The 21,314-nt window shown below is 45.1% G+C and overlaps 1 protein-coding gene across 1 annotated transcript in view; it reads right to left on the bottom strand.

Moving 5' to 3' along the window:
• The window catches only part of LOC310775829 (voltage-dependent T-type calcium channel subunit alpha-1I-like), a gene marked incomplete at its 3' end in the record, with an annotated part of 351,343 nt that overhangs the window by 140,859 nt on the left and 189,170 nt on the right, over positions 1–21,314 (bottom strand). Inside the window, exons 8-9 of the mRNA XM_083635957.1 lie at positions 4,347–4,683; positions 1–27 (exon numbers count right to left, since the gene is read on the bottom strand). The exon at positions 1–27 is cut by the window's left edge and continues 254 nt beyond it. Of these exons, the coding sequence (XP_083492083.1) occupies positions 1–27; positions 4,347–4,683 (364 nt within the window). The remainder of the gene's footprint in view (positions 28–4,346; positions 4,684–21,314) is intronic.

Below are 21,314 nucleotides of genomic sequence, written 5' to 3'. Positions count from 1 at the left end.
GTTTGCTGTGGTGGGGGCAAGGAGCATCTGGACGGGAACGAATGGAGGGTGTTTAATCTATCATACCGTACACCTCAATACCATTTTCACAGTTCAATAGTTACAAATAAGTTACATCTTTGTCAGCTGCATTTGATACTTTTAGTTTTGAGATACAGTATGTAATACCGTACTAACCTGAACAGCCATTTCAGCTTGAGATTGCTTCCCAGTTAGCCACTAAGCATCTCACCTCACCATGAATATCGGGTCAATTTTGACAAAAATATATGTTCTTATTGGTTAAGCTAGCCAGGTATTGAGTTCAACACATCTATGCTGCTAAAATACCCGTGAAAAACTGTTGCACGGACGGTTCAAACTTCAGTCCTGCCCACAAAGACGTTGATGATTGGGCTCAACAAGCCGTTGACTAGAGCAACACCAGACTCTCTGAATCCCTCAACAACATGTGAAAAGTGTCAGGATGCAATTTATGAGTCTGGAACCAGGCTAGTGTGAAAGAGGCATTGGCTTGATTTATGTTTGTATCATTACATAATAAATAATGTAATATATAAACCACTGACGAGATGCCTTTGAGCAAGGCACTTCACGGTGTCCCCACTGGGCAGCTCCCAGTAGCCGACAGTAGAAGACTGTGGTTATAGCTCCCAGGTATGAATGTGTAACTGTATGAATGTGAAGCAGGCTGGTGCTGACGACAGTATCCATGCACAGTCAACATTCCCTGCATAATTAATATATAGAAAAACACACTCAACCCATAAAATAGTGTTTAAATGATCTTTAACTCAGTGTCACAGCTATAATTAAGCTTAGCCTAAGTTCAACAAGGAAGACTATCTTCACCATGCATTCATGCATTCCCCTCTCTCTCCCTCTCTCTTTCCCATCTCCTGTTCATATCAGCTTATTATCATAGTGCTTTTGTTAGACCAATCAGAGCTAGACAGTAGCCTCATCTTCCTATCAGCCAATCACACCTTAGGTGTCTATTTTAAAGGCTGTTCTCCTCTGTGCTGCCTGTCAGCTGTCATTTCAGTGCAATTCGTAGCGGCCCTCCTCCACCCCATTCACCTCCAGTTCATCACTTTGACACCCAGGTCTGAGATCACCAGAAGCCGCTCCTCTTCTCATCCATCAAGATCTCAGTATTCTCTTCAATAGCATCTCCACCACCTCCCGTGTCTAGTCTATCCCCAGGCTCAAATATTATCGCTGCGCTTCGCATACGACATAATAGTCTGTGCCACTTTGCAGTCCCAGCTGCTGTTTTGAGGGCGGGACTAGGGGTAAAAATGGAATGACTGACAGGTTGTGGCACTAATGCGAGAGTGTGGTTAAAAAAATGGACTGCGCCTGATTGCTAAATCCAGAGCTGCGCAGAGGGGCAGGTGCTCAATGTTAAAAAGGGGCACATGCAGACCTGCCAAACTTGCTAAATTATTTTTGAGTACCACAATAGTGGAGCACTTTAGTTCACATGCTTTTTGCACTACTTCACTTAGTTTGCAGGGTCATTATCCCGCCATATCATCAAGTTAAGTCAAGTCAAGTCAATTAATTTAACATCTTCTACTCCACCCCTCCCTACCAGACACCATTTTTTTTTTTTTTTTTAGAGGGGAATGGCTGATGTAGGGTAAGATCGCAGGTCAACAGTATATGTGCCACATAGAAGTGGCACACATCTGAAAGCTGGGAACCTGAAGGTTAATTTGAGGTGCAGCTCAGAACTGTGTGTCAAGGTTTTCTAGTCACAAATCTGTAATGTTTTGATTAGGCATCTATTCAAATGTTGAATGTTTAGAGTACTAGGCATGATTCCTAGGCGGGCGATCGCTATCGCCCGCCTTGCAGCTCGCCGAGAAGGCCCTGCAGCTCGCCGAGCAGGCCCTGCAGCTTGCATACGCAGCTCGACCGCTGTGCGGGCTCACTTGGTCTTATGACATCACTGATGACCACTGTGCGTCGCCTACACGGACTCGCCTGCTCTATGACATCACTGATGACATCATCACAGATGGCATCATTGATGACATCATCACTGAACGTATAGCCTCAGCCAGGAAGGAGGACATCACTGATGACATCATCACAGATGACATCACTGATTACATCATATCATTAGGGGGCAATCACCTAATTAAAAGATCTGGCTCCGTCAGGTCACCTGCCCAGCCCAGGGGCAGAAGCCATCGTCTCCGTCTGGTTCCTCCCCGATTCTACCTACTTACAGTATACTCCCATCACTTATATAGCCTCAGACTGATGACATCGCTGATGGCATCATCACTGATGACATCATCACTGAACAATAGCCTCAGCCTTAGGGCAATAGGGCAATTAGGGCAATTAATCTGCCCATCTGCCCTAATTACAAAATCTGACTCCATTAGGTCAGGTCAGGGTGCTCTTTACACCCCCTGAAAGTTTCAGCCCGATCACAGGTAAAGCGGCATAGCTGTGGCCGGCACAAACATTTAAACAGAGAAACATTGCCCACATGCTCCCTTTTATAGGATAGGATATGAGTGAGGCCTTTTATAATAGGATGACGGCCATCCCCATACCATAGATCACACATGAATACAATTGGGCTAATTGAATTCACAAGAGTCTCAGCTTTCCAGTCATACCCAATTTCTGCAATTCCCGTATTGTTTAGGGTCCCCTAGTATGCAGAAATAGAAATAGGCAAAAATAACACTTCTACAACAGCATGAGTGAATACTGGATTCTGATTAGCTAGCAACAGTGGTAAATAGGCCAACAATCTACAGTTCGACTCCAACCGCAGTATCACTCCGCTCCCTGATGAATGAAGAACGCCTGTGCTGACTCCGCCCACTGTTAGCCTGTCAGTCTACAAATCTCTAACAAGGAAATGTCCGATCTCTAACAAGGAAATGTCCGATTTCGTAGTAACGTTTGATTTACTGGGTGGATTGAGTTTTGAGCAGTGGTTAGATGAAGATGAAGGTGAAGTGAACAAAGAACGACATGGTAAAATTGGGGAGAGAGAACTGGCTGAGCTTGAGTTGTCACGAGTTCGGACTAGCGGGAGGTCGGACTAGCGGGAGGTCGGACTAGCGCCCGGACCCCGAACCTGGGACTGTCAAACAAACAAACACCCTCTGCCGTCACCAGATATCAACACACCACCACCAAAACGGGCTGCTTTAGATAACTGTTTAAATAACTGTACTTTTACAGGCAATGTATCAATAACTGTGAATCCTGTTAAGGAATAGGTTAGTTGTTTTTTGGCTCAAAGGCAACTAAATGTTTAGTGCAATCATTGATCTTGTGTATGGAACTATATTCTGTGGCGGAAGGATAAATGTATTCTGAAACCAGTAATGATTGTAAATAAATGAATTGGATGTTACAATTGTGTATTTTTTATATTATTTGGTAGCTGTTGTAGAAAACAAATTTACCACTCGAGGAAGGGGGTTGTGGCCACATTTACCACTGGTACAGGGTTTATAGCACTCGGCTTCGCCTCGTGCCACAACCCTGTACCAGTGGTAAATGTGGCCACAACCCCCTTCCTCTCGTGGTAAATTTGTTAAATTTATAATGCATGCAAAAAACTGTGTTTTTTTTTTGTTTTTTTTAGCGTGGGCATGTCTGTAAAAGGAGACTTGTGGGTACCCATAGAACCCATTATCATTCAGATATACTGTATTGAGGTGAGAGGTCAAGGGACGCCTTTGAATCTGGCCATGGCCGTTTTTCCCCTCACAGAGATTGAATCTAATTTTGGATGTCACGCTTGGTAGCAATGGATTCATGCGGTCTTCTAGTTTCATATGATATCAGTAACTTCGCTCTACCTTTAAAAATGAGCCCGCTACAGCCTCTGAAAGACAGTAAAATTAGCCATGGTTTATGGTAGAGGGGAGCGCTCCCCATTATGTGATTGTCCCAATCCTAAATGCACAAAAATAACCACAGGCCCTGGTGTCCGTATCTCCAGGCATCGGTTTTGACAGACGACGGACGGCTCCCTCCTCTTTCGAGACCTCTCACCCACACTGAGCCCTGGCTGTTTTCCCCCGGGGAGGAAGCTGCTGCTGCTCACCCGGCTGTCAGACACCACTACACTGACGGAACTCTCTCTCTAGCCAAGCTCATTGCGTGACAAAATATCATGGTGTCTGCGACATAACAACGTTCTCCAGGTAGTTCCCGAGACACTTTTTTCTGACGCTAAAGACATCATTATCTGTGGAGCAACGGTTTCAAAAGCGTTGAGCGAGGAAGCATAGCTCAGGCACAAGAGTCACAGAGCCCCCCCAGACTCACAAACTCACACACCATCACTCCATCCTTACCGTGCCTCACCCCTCTCCGCTCCCGTGCTCCCTGCCCGTTGGCCTTCCCTTCGGCGCGCTCCCCTCCCCCTGCGCCTCTGCCCTCGCGGGCGAAGCCGCGCGGCTTCCCCCGCAGCGTGTAGAGCAGGGCCACGGTGCGCCGCCTGGCCCTGCGCAGCATGTGGCAGAGCAGCTGGAACAGCTCCTCGTAGCAGTCGCCCGGCTCGCTGGCCAGCGTGGAGGAGGACAGGCAGCGCGCCCTCTGCTCCTGCATCAGCTGGTGCTCACGCTGCTTGGTCTCCGAGAACTGGGTGGCGATGACCACCAGGCACAGGTTGATCATGAAGAAGGAGCCGATCTGCATGGGAGGATGGACAGAGAGGGAAGTAGAGGTCACACACTCTTGGATGCTTGTTACACCTCTTCGTCTCGTGAGACCATCAATCATATTAAATAATGATTTATTTCATGTGTATTTTATGTGGTGCTATGATGCACAGACAGCTGTTCTCTCCTCCCCCACATTCCACCCCCCTTTTCTCCTCTTCTCTCCCCTTTTCTCTATCATAATATCATATGATGTTACAAGTTTCACATTTAGATTACAGTAGTAATTACAGCTGATTAAGTACAATGAAGTACAGCAATTACACAACACATTGAACAATCATATTATGATATGTTGTTCAATGTGTTATTATTACTACTACTGTAATTGCTACTGTTGTGTCAGCTAGATTTAGCTAGACGTATGTTCTGTGAAGCCCTCTGAGATATGCTTGTGAGTTAGGGCTACACAAATAAACTTGACAGCTGACATCAGAATAGATAAGTTAGGCTGATAGAGAGGCATGGTACAGTACAGTAAGCTGTGGTGCAGAGATTAAATGTGTGATGAGACAGTTACATGGCTGACATGGTAGCACATGAGGACAGTTCGTGATAGATTAGGATTCGTGTGGTTGGCCATGTGAGATCAAATGGTGCACAGAGTTTAAAATGGTGTGAAAGTGTTTGAGAGATGTGTATATATTATGTGTATGTATTGTATAGTGAATGATGAAGGGTCTGATGATAATTTTTTCACACCTTTGATATTGTGTAACTACACCTTACTCTTAGCTTCGGCCTATGCCCTTAGCTCACTAATGCTCATCTGCCTATGCTCAGCTACTAGGCTTCATTGTAATTGGCACACTTTTCCTTCCTACGAGAGGCAGTAGGGATTAACTGGCCTTTTTTCCTTCAGTTAATCATTCTTTCTTGTTTGTTAGGGACTTGGGTTTAGTATTGTCTTTGGGTTGACTTCAGTTGGTTAGGGTTTAGTTAGTTGCCTCCACTAAGGACTTTATGTTTTCAATCCCGTTTGTCCATTTGTCCATTTGTCTGTTTGTTAGCGGGATTACAGAAAAACGTCAATGGAAGAACTCATTACATTTTGGCACGGATCGATCCCATCTGATTCAGTTCAAATGAGCTGTGTTTGTGTGTGTGTGTGTGCGTGCGTGCGTGCGTGCGTGCGTGTGTGTAGGGGTGTGTGTGTGTGTGTGTGTGTGTGCGTGCGTGCGTGCGTGTGTGTAGGGGTGTGTGTGTGTGTGTGTGTGTGTGTGTGTGTGTGTGTGTGTGTGTGTGTGTGTGGGGCAGCATATATCATAGCAGACTGTGGTATTGGCCTTGGCGAAGGCGTGCACCATTCTAGTTGATTTAGTCTCTAGTCCATTTTGGCCACTAAGGTTCTTCCAGAGCCAAAGCCTGTGTTTATGCTGGCCCAGGTCCAGCATCACTGTTGTACTGGGTGACATTCAAACCTCTGCTCTCCATGTCCTGTTTTATGTTGTGGCCTGGCTGTAGACTATGGGTCCATAATGGAGAGACAGTTGCAAACAGACATGCATTTACATGAAAATGTAGCAGATTGCTTCTATATGAAGACGTTTATTTCCAAAGTGTTGCTGCCTGTACCCTTACAGCCTGTACCCTTACAGCCTGTAGCCTTACAGCCTGTAGCCTTACAGCCCCAACACACCATACGCTGAAGCCACGCTGAAGCAACGCAGCGCGGAGGCAGTTTCATTTCAGAGTCCTTGTTAACAGGCGAGACCAATCACACCACGCCACGCCAAAGCCACGCTGCAGCGATAGTTTCTGCTTCTCTTCGACTTTTCAAGCGTGCAGCGCGCTGCACCCGAGCTGCCGGGCATGAAGTCAATGCAAGTTGTGAGCGGGGGGGGGGGAGGGCAGCGCCGAGCGAGGCGCTGAGGAAAAGGGAGTGCTCCTGGTGTGAACGGCAAGGCTCCTGCTCCAAGCTCTGCTTCAGAGATGCCTGTGGTGTGAACCAGGGGCCAGTTGCACCAAGTGGTCTTACGACTGGTCTTAAGCTACGCCGGTCGTAACTTTACGACCTAACAGCTACGCCGGTTGCACCAAGAGGGCTTAAGTCTTCTTTTCACTACGCCCAGACGTAACTCTTACGCCTGCTCAGCAGGAGGCGTAAGGGTCTAAGGGTAAGGGTGCCTGCCTGTAACAGAGATCTCCGTGTCTATCAGCGGAGACCTGCTGTAATTGAGTCCTTACCGTCCTCATCGTCGTAACGTCGCCATCGAAGTATGACGTTAGATTATAACGAACTAGTTGTGTGGCTTAGCCTTCCCAAATGTTGAGGGTCGTTTTTTAGAATTTAATACATAGAATTGGGAACGTTACATTCAATTTCATTCAGACTGCTTGGCACTAATCGCCGCCATTTCCCCCCCGGGGCTTCCACAGGAGGAGGGGGGTGGGAGGAGGGAGGGTGTAGTGACGCACATACAGTAGTGGGTGACGGCGCGAGGCCCATTTTTGGGCCAATCGGGGCACATTCCCCGGCAATTCACATGGACGCGCATTGCTACGACCAGCGTAGTTAAGACCAGACGTAAGCCCTGTTGGTGCACCAGGCGTAAATCCACTCTAAAGACTGGTCTTAACTAAGACCGACGTAGGAGTTACGACCAGGCATAGTTAAGACCACTTGGTGCAACCGGCCCCAGGGCTTCTGAATTTTGAGAAGCCCTGTGCAAAAACCCACTCGTAGCACTCGAGGTTATCGACTGTCACACTTGTGGAAAGCCTAAGATGTGTGAGAAGATGGAGTGACGGCTGCACGGACAACAACTGTGAAAGCCGGCCTCAAGCCTGCATGCTTACCTTTGATTCATAATGGATGGGATTTGAGTTGAAGAAGCTTTCAGAGATATTGAGAGAGGATGAAAGAAAGAGACACAGAAGAAAGAGGAGAGAGACAGACAGGAGGAGTGTGTGGCCTTCTCTCTTTCGTCTTTTTAATATCCCTCTTCCACACCGAAAATGCCTAATCCATTATTAATCAAGGATAAGCAGAGTCGGCCAGGCAGCCAAGTTCTGAAGACAACTTCTGTGGCCAAGGTGTCTTCTATAAAACTAAAGTAGACAGTTTTGTTTGGGTTTTGTGTGGTTTAGTGAGTTCACTGTCCTTACAAAGAGGCTGGGGGTTCTCCATCCAAAAATCACCATGCGAGGAACTTCAGATGGAAGCACTCGCCTACCACCGCAGAGACCCGGGTTCCAATTCCCGGCAGCGGTAGTACTTCCTGCTTGGTCAGACGTTCCTACAGACACAATTGGCCGTGTCTGCGGGTGGGAAGCCGGTGGGGTATGAGTCCTGGTTGTTGCATTAGCGCCTCCTCTGGTCGGTTGGGATGCCTGTTGGGGAAGGGGGGAGGGGAACTGGGGGAATAGCGTCATCCTCCCACGCGCCAGGTCCTGCCGGTGACACTCCTCGCTGTCGGGTCAGAAGAAGAGGCTGGCGACTGCACATGTATCAGAGGGAGCCTGTGCTAGTCTACGGCTCTCCCCAGATCGGCAGAGGGGGTGGAGCAATGTCCGGGACAGCAGGGGGCATTGGCCAAGTACAATTGTGGGGAAAATGGGAGAACAATCCAGAAACAAAAAATTATAAAAAAGAGATAGGGACATCGGATGAAACGAGAGATATAAAAAGAGAGGGGGAGAGAATAAAGAAGGACCAGGTTAGGTTAGAGAGCAGCACTGATGTGGAGAGAGAGAGAGAGAGAGAGACAGAGAGACAGAGAGAGGGAGGGGTGGGGGGGGTTTGAGTGCTCTCTGTGATCAATAATGATTGTAGAGGCTGATAACCCCCTCCTGGTCTCCATTTGATCCGCTCTGACAAAGACCTTGTGTGTGTGTGTGTACGTGCGTGCGTGAGTGTGCATGCGTGCGTGCAGCTTTGCCTGGTCCTTATTGATCCAAAGCAGGGATTAGCGGCGGTAGCGGCTGGTGTTCATGCCAGCTCTCTGGGCTCGGCGACTGAAAGGGAGGCAGCTGGTCCACCAGCACCCAACCAGCACCCTCACTGTTCCCATCAAATATTTATACTCACACTCTGCTGGAGCCACGGACATACAATTACATTAGTGTGTGTGTCTTTGTGCGTGCATGTTTGTGATGGAGACACGCAACGAAAGAATGTGTGTGTGTGTGTGTGTGTGTGTGTGTGTGTGTGTGTGATAGAGAATGAAATTGTCCACAGCCAAAAGGTAAACAGTGAACCACTTGAAGGAAACCAGTTGAAATGAAATGATGGAGCCAGGAGTCAGAAGAAGTCGTCTGATATGATGTATTTGACATAGATCTTGGCCAAGAGATGCACTCTTGTATATTCACGGATGGATACACAGGCTTACATACATTGAACAGAAACTCAAAGATACTTATAGGACGCACATCAGATTACATGTCTTGACGCACACTGGAAGGCCATTCTGTAGACTCAACCTATCTGTTATTCTGGCCCTGTAGAGAGCACCGTGGCAAGGTGACAGGGCACAGTGTGCGATAGAGAGGAGCTGCAAATGTAAGGTACAGGTTATCTAAATACGTCTGTCTGTGTATGTACACAGGTTATCCAAATATGATGTCTATCTGTGTATGTACACAGGTCATCTAACTATGAAGTACTGTATGTCTGTGTCATAACTATATGTAACTAAAATGGAAATGATTATGAATATATTAATAACTAGTGATTGTCCAAATAAAAGCTAATGTGATGTACATTTTCTCTATCAGTGTGTGTGTGTGAGTGAGTGAGTGAGTGAGTGAGAGAGAGAGAGAAAGAGAGCAGCTGCCAACTTGTTTCCCAGGAAAGTAGCTATTAGGGCTGACAAAGAATATTCTAGATTTGAATATATATTCGAATTTATCACATTTTAATACTTCACAAGACCCTGCGGATACCTTGCTGAAATCAAAATCACGAATAGTCTCCCAGTTTCAAAACATACTAATGTATATCACAACATGGTTCGTATAAGCAAATTGAAATTTAGTAATCCAATTATCATCGCGGGCGAGGTAGCAGCGGCACACTAGAAGCGGCACACTAGAAGCATGTTTTGGTAAATAAACGCCGGTCCCAAATAGACGCCGGGTATTTTTTCATTACGGTATGTTTTTGGGTTGCGCTCAGACTGAGCTCACAGTCACTTACGGTAATGACGTGGGCAGTACGTGTTGTTGGCGGAGGTCAGTCTGGTTTGGCAAGAGGAGAGATTTGAGTAGGCTACTTCCTCCTGGAATGGAAAATGACATTGTGGTGGAAAATTTTAAGACGTCAATGAAGAGTGGCTCGTTGAAACGTAACAACTGGGGGGAAAGCCATCGCTTTCATAACTGCTTTAAGATCAACCGTTCAACAATGTCATTTTACACTCCCCCCTGTCAGACAGTTTTCCACTTTGTTTCTACATGAGCGACATGTTTCAAGTATGCACACAGTACTGCATTGTTTGATGCTACGGACTGTATGGACGGAGTACGGATTAAGTCAATGTGTTAGATCTGGAGACGCTGTCATGGTTTTCCATAAGGACAAAATGGGGAGCGGTGGAGAAGTTACCGGTAACGTTAGTTGGGCGTTGTAAAAGTGCATTTCTGTCAGTGGAACAGCGATCATAAATGCAGTATGGATTATACCGGACATGTATTAGAAACCTTAGGTTTAACCTTAGTCTTGCTGCACAACACTCTATTGTCTGATAGAAGTGCTGACCAGCTGGTTACTGAGCTAACGTTAGCTAAGTTTTGATGAAGATTTGGATTGTGCAATAAAGCAGGCCTGCAGTAAAGGTAACACAGAACATTGTACCCCATGGTCAGAACAAGTCACCAGTTTCATTGTTCATCGCATTTGAGAAATAAAGTTGCCAGAGGGGTCTGGGGGGGGGACTAAATCTAGTCACAAAGTCGCCAAGTTGACAACACTGAAAGAGAGAGACAGAGAGACAGAGAGAGAGAGAGAGAGAGAGAGAGAGAGAGAATTTGGGGTCTACAGTGGTTGTGTGTGTGTGTGTGTGTGTGTGTGTGTGTGTGTGTGTGTGTGTGTGTGTGTGTGTGTGTGTGTGTGTGTCTACCCAATGCATTATGGATGTAAGAAACAATGGCTCATTGTGTTTGGACAAAGCTAAAGTGCATCAAGCTGCACGTGTCTGGTGCCTGTGAAGACACACAGCAGTGCTATACAGAGACGTGATGTTAAATGGTCCGTTGCCAGACATTTCCATGGAGCCAGTCATCCTGTCTCAACACCATGGAGCCAGTCATCCTGTCTCAACACCATGGAGCCAGTCATCCTGTCTCAACACCCTCATGGAGCCAGTCATCCTGTCTCAACACCCTCATGGAGCCAGTCATCCTGTCTCAACACCATGGAGCCAGTCATCCTGTCTCAACACCATGGAGCCAGTCATCCTGTCTCAACACCATGGAGCCAGTCATCCTGTCTCAACACCCTCATGGAGCCAGTCATCCTGTCTCAACACCATGGAGCCAGTCATCCTGTCTCAACACCCTCATGGAGCCAGTCATCCTGTCTCAACACCATGGAGCCAGTCATCCTGTCTCAACACCCTCATGGAGCCAGTCATCCTGTCTCAACACCATGGAGCCAGTCATCCTGTCTCAACACCATGGAGCCAGTCATCCTGTCTCAACACCATGGAGCCAGTCATCCTGTCTCAACACCATGGAGCCAGTCATCCTGTCTCAACACCATGGAGCCAGTCATCCTGTCTCAACACCCTCATGGAGCCAGTCATCCTGTCTCAACACCATGGAGCCAGTCATCCTGTCTCAACACCATGGAGCCAGTCATCCTGTCTCAACACCCTCATGGAGCCAGTCATCCTGTCTCAACACCATGGAGCCAGTCATCCTGTCTCAACACCCTCATGGAGCCAGTCATCCTGTCTCAACACCATGGAGCCAGTCATCCTGTCTCAACACCATGGAGCCAGTCATCCTGTCTCAACACCATGGAGCCAGTCATCCTGTCTCAACACCATGGAGCCAGTCATCCTGTCTCAACACCATGGAGCCAGTCATCCTGTCTCAACACCATGGAGCCAGTCATCCTGTCTCAACACCATGGAGCCAGTCATCCTGTCTCAACACCATGGAGCCAGTCATCCTGTCTCAACACCCTCATTTGATGTTTTTCAACAGATTTCATAAACGTGCCGAGGGGGTGATGTTGATCAGACACTGCTTGAATCTGAATGCAAATGGATTTTCTATATGAAGACACTATACAGCCAGAAGGTCTGAATGAAGAGTTATGTCTCTCATGCTTTTTGTAACCTCTTCTGTGTCTCAGGATTATCAAATCTCACTAGTGCTTCCCCTACCATTCCACAGCGGCGCCCCCGCCAGGCCAGCAAAAAATGGCAGATTGTTTTTTTTTATGCTTCCCCCAAAATTTAAATAAACCTTTATGGCATATTATTACAATACAACAATACTGTTGTTGACAGTGTTGACAGTAATAGAAGATGCCAAATCATTCAAAACAATAAGCATTTTGCTTTTAGGAGCATCGTGCCTAGCCTAGGTAAACCCAGCCACCACGTGACCTGCTCTCTCAGTTCCCAGTCACTAGCGTCTAGACTCCGGGCCATTCACAACGATTTCCGCGGCGGTTGAAAGACTCCCGCAGACCCGCAGCCACCCCGCAGCCAATGAGTGACGGCGTGACTGCCAACATCAGTCCTGCCGTGATCGGCCAATCAGAGAGTGCGTCTTTGTCAATGACGTATAACAGCTGCAGCGGCTAGCCATTAGCTTTTGGTCTTTCCAAAGCATAGCTCCCGAGCTAGCTACTAGCTATGGCTATGAACAGCTACAGCTACGTATTGTTGTGTTGCCGTTAAATGCGCTAATGGAGGACCAGATACGTGAGGCTTCTAATCTGGGAATCAAGGCGTTGCAGATCGGTGGGGTGAATGATAAAGACAAGGACATGGACGCTGCAAGCTTGTGTATGCAAGTTCAGAGGCCTTGATGAAGAAAAAGTGGCGAAATATGCTGGCACCGGCTACACGAAAATTAACGTTATTAAATGCTGTAACGTTAACGGTAATTCTCATGTGTATGGTTTATTTAGCCTACTCAATCTCTTCTGAGATTATAACGTTAACCTGTTAGGACGCTGTGAGCTTGTGTATATAAGTCCAGAGAACTTGATGAAAACAAAGTGACAAAATATCCTGGCATCGGGTACACGAAAATTAACGTTATTAAATGCTGTAACGTTAACTGTAATTCTCATGTGTATTGTTTATTTAGCCTACTCAATCTCTCAGCCCATGTTGATGCTGAACCAAATGACCAGTCCGGCTGCAATGGTTGATTTGTGAGGTTAATGGCAGCCAACAGAACTTCATATTCTTTCCATACTGTACTGCATGTTGTACTGTTCATACTCAAATTGTACTTTTTTGAATGGAACTGAATAAAAATGTTTTTGTTTGATACTCTTCTGTTGTATTGTCATGTGAGAATGAAAACAGCTATAGTAATAGTACTTCAAAACAGTGGTTCTCAAAATGTTTCCACATAAGGATCCTTAAACTGAATGTGATGCTAGGTCTGTTGATCAAAATAACACCTATATCGAAATCGGATTTTAGCGGATCATACAAGCCGGGGCTTCAGAGCTGATCACCTGGACACATTTTACGGCGAAATTATCTGATAAACTTGTATGTGCAGCTCTGTGGTGATCAGCTAATGTCTTCATAGCATTGTGATTATGATTTAATGCATTATGGAAGATAAATGCTGGAAGGCTGGGTAGCATTAGCAAACGTCATCCAGGCTACTGTAACATTAGGCTATTATAGCTATGAAACGCTGATTCAAACGTTACAATAATAAGACACAATAGGAGCCAGTTACCCTACTGTAGATAGAGAGAGTAATTTCAGACCACCAGATATCACCATATTTATGTTATTAAATGCTGTAACGTTAACGGTAATTCTCATGTGTATGGTTTATTTATAAGCATTCATTGATTGAAGCAGAGTGCTGGTCGGTTAAGTTTCTCTGTAGTCATGTCCTCTGCTCCAATCTTCGGTTTCGTAGTTTCTTCTGTCTCTCGTCCAGCAGCTGCAGATGTCATCATTATCCACGTTATTAAAGATTATTTATAAAAAAATCTCATTGTGTAAATATTTTGTGAACGCACCAATAGTTAGAGAAGGAAACCTCTCTTTGCATTTTATTTTGTTTTTTAATAAAAGTAGGCTACTTAATATCTCACGTGGCTTTGATTCATCATTGCAAATTTAGCCCAATTTGTATAAAATGCAGATGTGAACAGCTAGGTTTAATGACAAATATGGAATATCACCCAAGGAAATACCACGGTTTAATGCCAACAGATAAACCATACAGATTTGTTGTAATTGTGAACACAAAGGGAGCAAAGACATGGTTTTCAAGTATAACACAATGTACAACTTTTATTCAAAGACAGGATTGAAAAATATAGGTCACTTGTATTCACTTCAGACAAGACACTACGTTAAAGTCTGAAATTTACCTAGATTTGCTATACGAATTGACATTTCAGCTTGTCACCTGATGTCATTATTAATGGACAGTACAGTAGTAAAGATTTTGAAAATTTTGATTAATCAATCCAAGTCAGAAACACGTGTACAAATATTGAATGCAACAGTCTCGTTCTGGAGCGAACCCCTCAGCTGAATTCACGTTGGAATATGATATCAAGGCTTGATAGATTTGATTGTACTCATACAGCAGTGTGGAGCTTAACATCTAGCTAGGTTGCATCTGGAATATGATCTGGATTATCAGTCCCTCCAGGAAATTGCGATTTTGCGATCGCAATAATTAACGCAAATTCAACCAAACAGCGCGATATTTGCGGAGGCTTGCAATTTTTCAAAATTCCCGCGATTTCGCCGCAAAAAGTTAGGAAAATGCCGCATCTTTAGCTGGGTTTGAGATATATGTGCGCTGCCATCTTGCCTGGTTGCTGTGGGAACGGGGGACAACAACAAAAAGTGACGAGATTACGCGACGCAACGTAACACGTCATCGCATTGCGCGCATTCACTTGAACTGGAGGAAGCGAGAGGAAGCATGATGAGGAGGACAAACCGCGCGCATTTGCCAACTAAAATAACAGCAAAAGACCGTGCAAAACAATTTCCAAATGTTTTACATGAAAGTGGAGGCAAGTTATTTTGCACCCCGTGCAACACGGTCGTGGAATACTTACGGAAATCGTCACTAGACAGCCACTTCGCTAGTGCGAAGCATTCGAGAATGCTCTCACCCCAGCATCGCCATGGGAGACAGATCACAGTCACTGAAGCTCAAGCAGCAACATCAGTGGCGAGTGCTGAGAGGATCGAGGTGAGTAGCCTACAAGATTGAAGCTGGAAATTTAAACTACGACACTACAACTAAGAGTTGATGGTTTAGTAAAAATACAGTGAGACACAGAAGTGTGTGTGGGGGGGGGGCATATTTCGGGTCTAGTAGTTTGAAAATTTAACAATGAACAAGGGATGAGGAGGACAGGGAAGGCATTAAGAGGAAATAAGGATAAGAGGAAAAATATGAAGCTCTAAGCAAAAAGTATGAGAAAAGGCAAAGTGATAATAGCATTATTGAGGATGAGGAAGAAAGGAGAAGAGAAACAATGAAGGGAGGAAAAGGAAAGCAAAGAGGTAAGGCAGAGAAAAGTGGGCAAAATTGGGAGAAAATAAATTAAATGTTTTTACAATTACAATGCAGATTATTTGAGAAGATGAACAATACAGAAATTATATTAATTCAGCTGTGTGTGTGTGTGTGTGTGTGTGTGTGTGTGTGTGTGTGTGTGTGTGTGTGTGTGTGTGTGTGTGTGTGTCAGAGAGAATAAAGTAATTAAATTAAATGTTTTTAAAATGACAATGCAGATTATTTGATAAGAACAATGCAGAAATTATTTTCCTTAACGCCAGCTTTTAGTTTTGGTGTGTGTGAGAGAGAGAAATAGAAAATAAGCGATGTCTAAATTAACTATTTTAATTAAATAAAGGCTGTCATTTCTGTTTTTAGATTTGTGAAACGTGGGTCGCCACCTGCACTGCAGTCAACATTCCACTCTCGAAGAGTGACCATCCTGCAATGAGGAGATTTCTTAGGGAGAAGGTAGTCAATGGAGGAGCCATTCCAGGTGTTCACCAACTTCAAGAGAAGTACTTGGGAGCAGTGTATGCCAAGGAAAAGCATGAGCTGAAGACACATCTTGCCGGAAAGCCTGTTGCTGTGATATTTGATGAGACTCCAGATGTAGAGGGGAGATGCGTGCTGAACATCCTCCTTGCACCACTTGAGAAGGATGGATCTGGTAGGATCTTGGCCTACCTTGCAGACACAGTTTTCCTTGAGCAGTGCAACCATTCAACTGTATCCATGGCTGTCGTGAAGTGTCTACAAGAATACAGCATCAACAATGAGGATGTCATTGTTTTTGACACCGATAATGCAGCGTACATGAAGAAAGCATTCACTGCTGCACTGCAGTCGTTATTCCCCAACTCCCTGCACATAACATGCATGGCGCACATAATGAATCTCATAGGCAGTGCCTTCCGCAAACCATTTGATCAGTTGAACAGCTTCATGCTGAGCTTCTCCCAGATGTTCTACCGTGCTGGATCACGCAAAAGAAGATACCTTTCCTTCATGACAAACAAGCTGCCAGCAGGAAAAAAGGCTACCATGGCTCCAAATCCATGTGCAACACGCTGGAACTCATGGTTCTCTGCCGTGCAGTACCACTCAGAGCACTTTGGACTCTACAAAGAGTTCATAGAGTTGGAAATGGAGGTAAATCAAATGTGCATTCCTTCACTAGCATGAAGCAAGTAACACTCTTTCCTTTTGATCCACCTATTAGCAACACTTGCACATACAAACACACTTTAGGTTGTGATATTAGTTTGATTGAAGTATAAACTTTTGTCTGAATTTATATTTTAAGAAATGTAACTACGGTATATTTAATGTGAATACTGTATGTTTAACTTAATTCCATTTCTTTCTTTTTCTATTTGTGTTTTTCATTCACAGGTGTGTGGCAGAAGTGCACCACAGTCTGTGGAGAGACTCCACGCCACACTTCAAGACTCAAAGCTCGCTCAGTTGCTGAATGTACAGATGAAGATCATGGCTGACAAGTGTAAAGTTATTCTCCAGCTTCTGGACATCTTCCAGAGCAGATGCCCAGTCACCACAAAGATCGTCAACTACTTGGAGGATCTGCAGCTCAACTTCGCTGCAAATAAAGAGCTGCAGTATGAGGCGTGTGCCCAATACTTCGAGGGGCTTGACCTCCCATTTGCCACAAAGAGACAGATCCTCAACACAGTTGGCGAGGCATACCAAGATGCTGAGGACAAACTGGAGAAGTACATGTCAGATGGGCAGCCAGCCATAAGGTTTCTTCAGGAGGTCAGGGTGTTTGACCCTCGCAACATTGCATTCATGGATGACTCTGTATCAAGCTACAAGGCCATTCCAGGTTTCACTGACGTGCCCAACGATGAATTTGATTCTTACTTCCAAGCCCTGGGTCCAGCAGCACTCCGAGCTGCACCGAGTGGAGTGGTGGATCTGGATGTGTTCTGGGATGGCTTACAGGAGAGACTTCCTGTGCTGAGCACCTTGGCCAAACGATACAAAGATGCTGTCTCAAACTCGGCTGATGCTGAACGAAGCAACAGCCTCTACAAGCTGGTGTTGTCTAGCCGAAGAAGATCAACTACTAACCAAAACCTCCGAGCCTTGGTCTTCTTATACCACAACCAACGACTCCGCAGTGGAGCATTTGAGAGGGAGGAGATGGGGGGTGATAGAGATGGGATAGAGGATGAGGGAGAGGAGATGGAGCATGAGGGAGAGATGGAGGAGGAGGCAGAGTAATAGTTAATTCTTTTCTGACCAAGTTTTTATTGTTTTTTCATTTAGCTATTTTGCTCCCATAGAGTGGAGCATTTCAGAGTGAGGAAATGGGATAAAGGATGATGGAGAGGAGTGGTAGGAGGATACAGAGGTAGGAGGCAGAGTAGTGGTTTTATTTTTTCTGACCAAGTTTGTATTGTTTTTTCATTTTGCTGTTTGCTCCCATAGAGTGGAGCATTGAGGAGATGGGAGAGATGGAATGAAGCATGAGGGACAGGAGATGGAGGATGATACAGAGGAGGAGGCAGAGTAATAGTTTTATTTTTTCTGACCACGTTTTGATTGGTTTTTCATTTTGCTCCCATAGAGTGGAGCATTTCAGAGGGAGGAGATGAGATAAAGGATGAGGGAGAGGAGATGGAGGAGGATACAGAGGTAGGAAGCAGAGTAGTGGGTTTAATTTTTTGTGACCAAGTTTTTATTGGTTTTTCATTTTACTGTTTGCTCCCATAGAAGGAGTAGTTTCACACAGCGTGGACCCTGAGTCATACTTTCATACATGAGTTTATTACATCGTTAGAGTTGTAAAAGATTGCACTTTTTTCTTTTTTGCTTACAGTATGTTACAATCTGAGTCTAATACATTGTTGTAAGAGATTGCACTTTATTTTGCTTGCAGTATGTGTTAAAGTACACAAGTCTTATATTCTTACAGTTGTAAGAGATTGCACTTTTTTTTCCCAGTATGTGTTTTATACAACCTAACCGTTCTAAGAGATTGCACAGTTTTGTGCATGCAGCATGTGTTGAATTATTGTATTATTTAAAGCACTTTATTTTCTTTCTTTTTTTACAGAAGATGTAGCCTATGTACAGTATTATTTTGCAGTCACATACTGTTTTGTAAAGCTACCTCACTTAACTCAGGAATTATTTTGTAATGTTCTTCAAGTTCAGGAAATAAAACAAAAGATGAGAACTAAAATATTTCCAGCTAATTCTGTGATATCCATTATATTTTTCATAGGAAGTGATTAGATATGACTGTATCTTCATTGGATGATAGTTAGAAAAATGTAAAATTAAATCGCATTTTTTCCCCGCAACTCCGCAATTTTTGCCAGTTCCCGCAATTTTACCGCAAAAAATCACATAAAATGTCGCAAATTGCATCACAAATTTTGAGAAAAGCCGCAGCAAAATCAAGCATTTATGACCGCAATAATCACAAAAAAACTCCGCGAAATCCTGGAGGGACTGGATTATGTATAATATACAGTATAACACTACGCTCACTATCATGACATTCACGTTAACGCTATAGCCTCCAAAAATCTACTGTAGCTAGCTAGCGTCAGCTACATCTGTAACCACGCTGAAATGCGAGTGCATTAACGTTATTTCTAGCTAGGTCAAACACACCTTACCGTTATGAGTGTGGCCGTTTTTGATTAACATTAAGTCCACGATCATTTCCGGGCTGCAGCAGAGTCGAGCCCCGGAGGCAGCCTGGAGCTCTGTGAGCTCCAGAGGGGGTGCGCGATGCACTGCTGCCTGCCCGACACCCTGCACCCGACCTCGGGCTGCAGCAGAGTCGAGCCCCGGAGGCAGCCTGGAGCTCTGCGAGCTCCAGAGGGGTGCGCGATGCACTGCTGCTGCCCGACACCCTGCATGAGCTTGATTTGTTTTGAAGGTTTTGTCTGGTACTATTCAATATGATTTATGCAGATAAGACAGCGTGTCCCTGATAACTGTATAGATGATGACTGTTCTTCACAGCCACAAATATCTCTCCAGATCTGCGGCCATCTGCAGCAGGGATCGAGGTTTGGGTCCGTGTAGACAGTTGTCCTGTTCATTCCCTGACCACCGTCACAGGAGTCATTGGCAGAGGCGATGTTCTCTCTTCTTGGAAGCTCTAATAATATCAAACGTAGCAGTTACTGTATGTTACTCGTGGCTAACGTTAGCTAGCTTCTGACATGTTTTTCTAGAATTCATTAGATCGTTAAATGCTCCCGTAATCTAGCTAACCCCCACACAGCCGATGAGGAAAAGTCAGTCATTTATCGAATGTCTTTCTTACCAAACACAATTAGTTTCTGAGATAATATATAGTGTGGCATATACCTGTGAATAACATATTCTTACCTGGAAATCACACATCGATCCGTAGGCCAGCTCTGAGTCTGTTTACATTTCGGGCGGAGGGGGGCTTGGTTGGTTGTAGCTGGTTGTAACCATTTGCGTGTTAGCAGTACTGAAATGAAAAGTGTTAGCTAATGCGCTAACAACAAAGGTCGCAGAGTGATGACGCCATCTGCTGCACTGCGCATGTGCTCTGTGCACTAAACTGGTTGGATGATGGTTGCGTAATGGAGCGGTCTATCGGGGGGGGGCCAACAACCGCAGGAAATCGTTTAGCACAGGCGAGGGACCAGACCATAGTGACTGAGAACAGGTCTGAGAGCAGGTCACGTGGGGGATGGGTTTACCCAGGCTACATCGTGCCAGCGTCCGGCGCTGTTCCAAAACGTGTCAACGTGTGTCGTTGCCTGGGAAACGCACATCCCATAATACAACTGTTCGCATTGCATCCCATAATAGTATGATGATACTTGGGATGCCATTGCGAACATAGATGCGAACAGGTTAGCTAAAAGTTTAGCGTCGCCAGTAGGGATGTTCATCAATTATCGAAAATCGATAATTGATCGTTAAGGATTGGAATCGATCCTGTGGCATTTGGATCGATTTTTTAATTATTAAAAAAAAAAAAAAAAAAAAAAAAAAAATTGGGGGGGACTAGGTTTGGGTGGAATTCGTTCCTCCTCGCCCCACTCCATTGCACAGCCGACTAACGTGAGGTGGAGCTTCATATAGTCTCTAGTTTTCTGGCTGGGCACGGGCCTTTGTGCCAACAAAACTGTTTTAAACATGGGAAATTCACACCGGCATGCGCCGGGGACAGCACTGTTGGAGAGGAGACACATTGAAATAAAGAGTTCATTGAGGAGAACACGTTGTCTTTCGTATTTTCTGCCATAGGCATTCATTTTGTAAAAAAAAAAAAAAAAAAATTGAAAATTGAAAATTGAAAATTTTCTAAGTATTAACACATTGACTGCCAGCCGTTTTTTTTTGCTGTAGGTAGCTTCTGCCAAGCCGTTTTTTGAGGATTATGGCTCATTTTACAAGAGCCGAGGATTCGTTTCAGCTTCGAGTTTGTGAACATACAATATCTCAAAAGTACTAATAGAATGTGTACTTTCTCTGTCTAAAAGAGTTAGTTTGTAGAGTTAGTAGTTATGTAAGCATTAGCAGTTGAATACAGCATGGTTTTAGCGTCAGAAAGAATATTCAGAGATAAACGGCTTTTTGTGAAATTGGATGGAACAGTCACTTTAACCATTCATTTTTGGCTCTCTCTCTCTCTCTCTCCCTCCCCCTCTCGCTCTCTCTCTCTCTCCCTCCCTCTCTCTCGCTCTCCCTCCCTCCCTCTCTCTCTCTCTCTCTCTCTCTCTCTCTCTCTCCCTCCCTCTCGAGTTGCTTCAACTCCTCCCTCCGTGGGCGGACAAGCTTGTCACCAGTCAGTGCTTTGCTGCTCTCCTGTGCCTGCATGTCTGCACGGCCGCTGTTTGAGGAAGTCGGGATGGACTCGCTCGTTTGGAGTTTTGGTTGAGAGAAGCT

The sequence above is a fragment of the Poromitra crassiceps genome, assembly GCF_964638095.1.
Source record: "Poromitra crassiceps genome assembly, chromosome: 4".
NCBI classification, from domain to species: Eukaryota; Metazoa; Chordata; class Actinopteri; order Beryciformes; family Melamphaidae; genus Poromitra; species Poromitra crassiceps.
The sequence above is the reverse complement of the archived record's forward strand: the minus strand, read 5'-3'. Positions and strand labels throughout refer to the sequence as shown.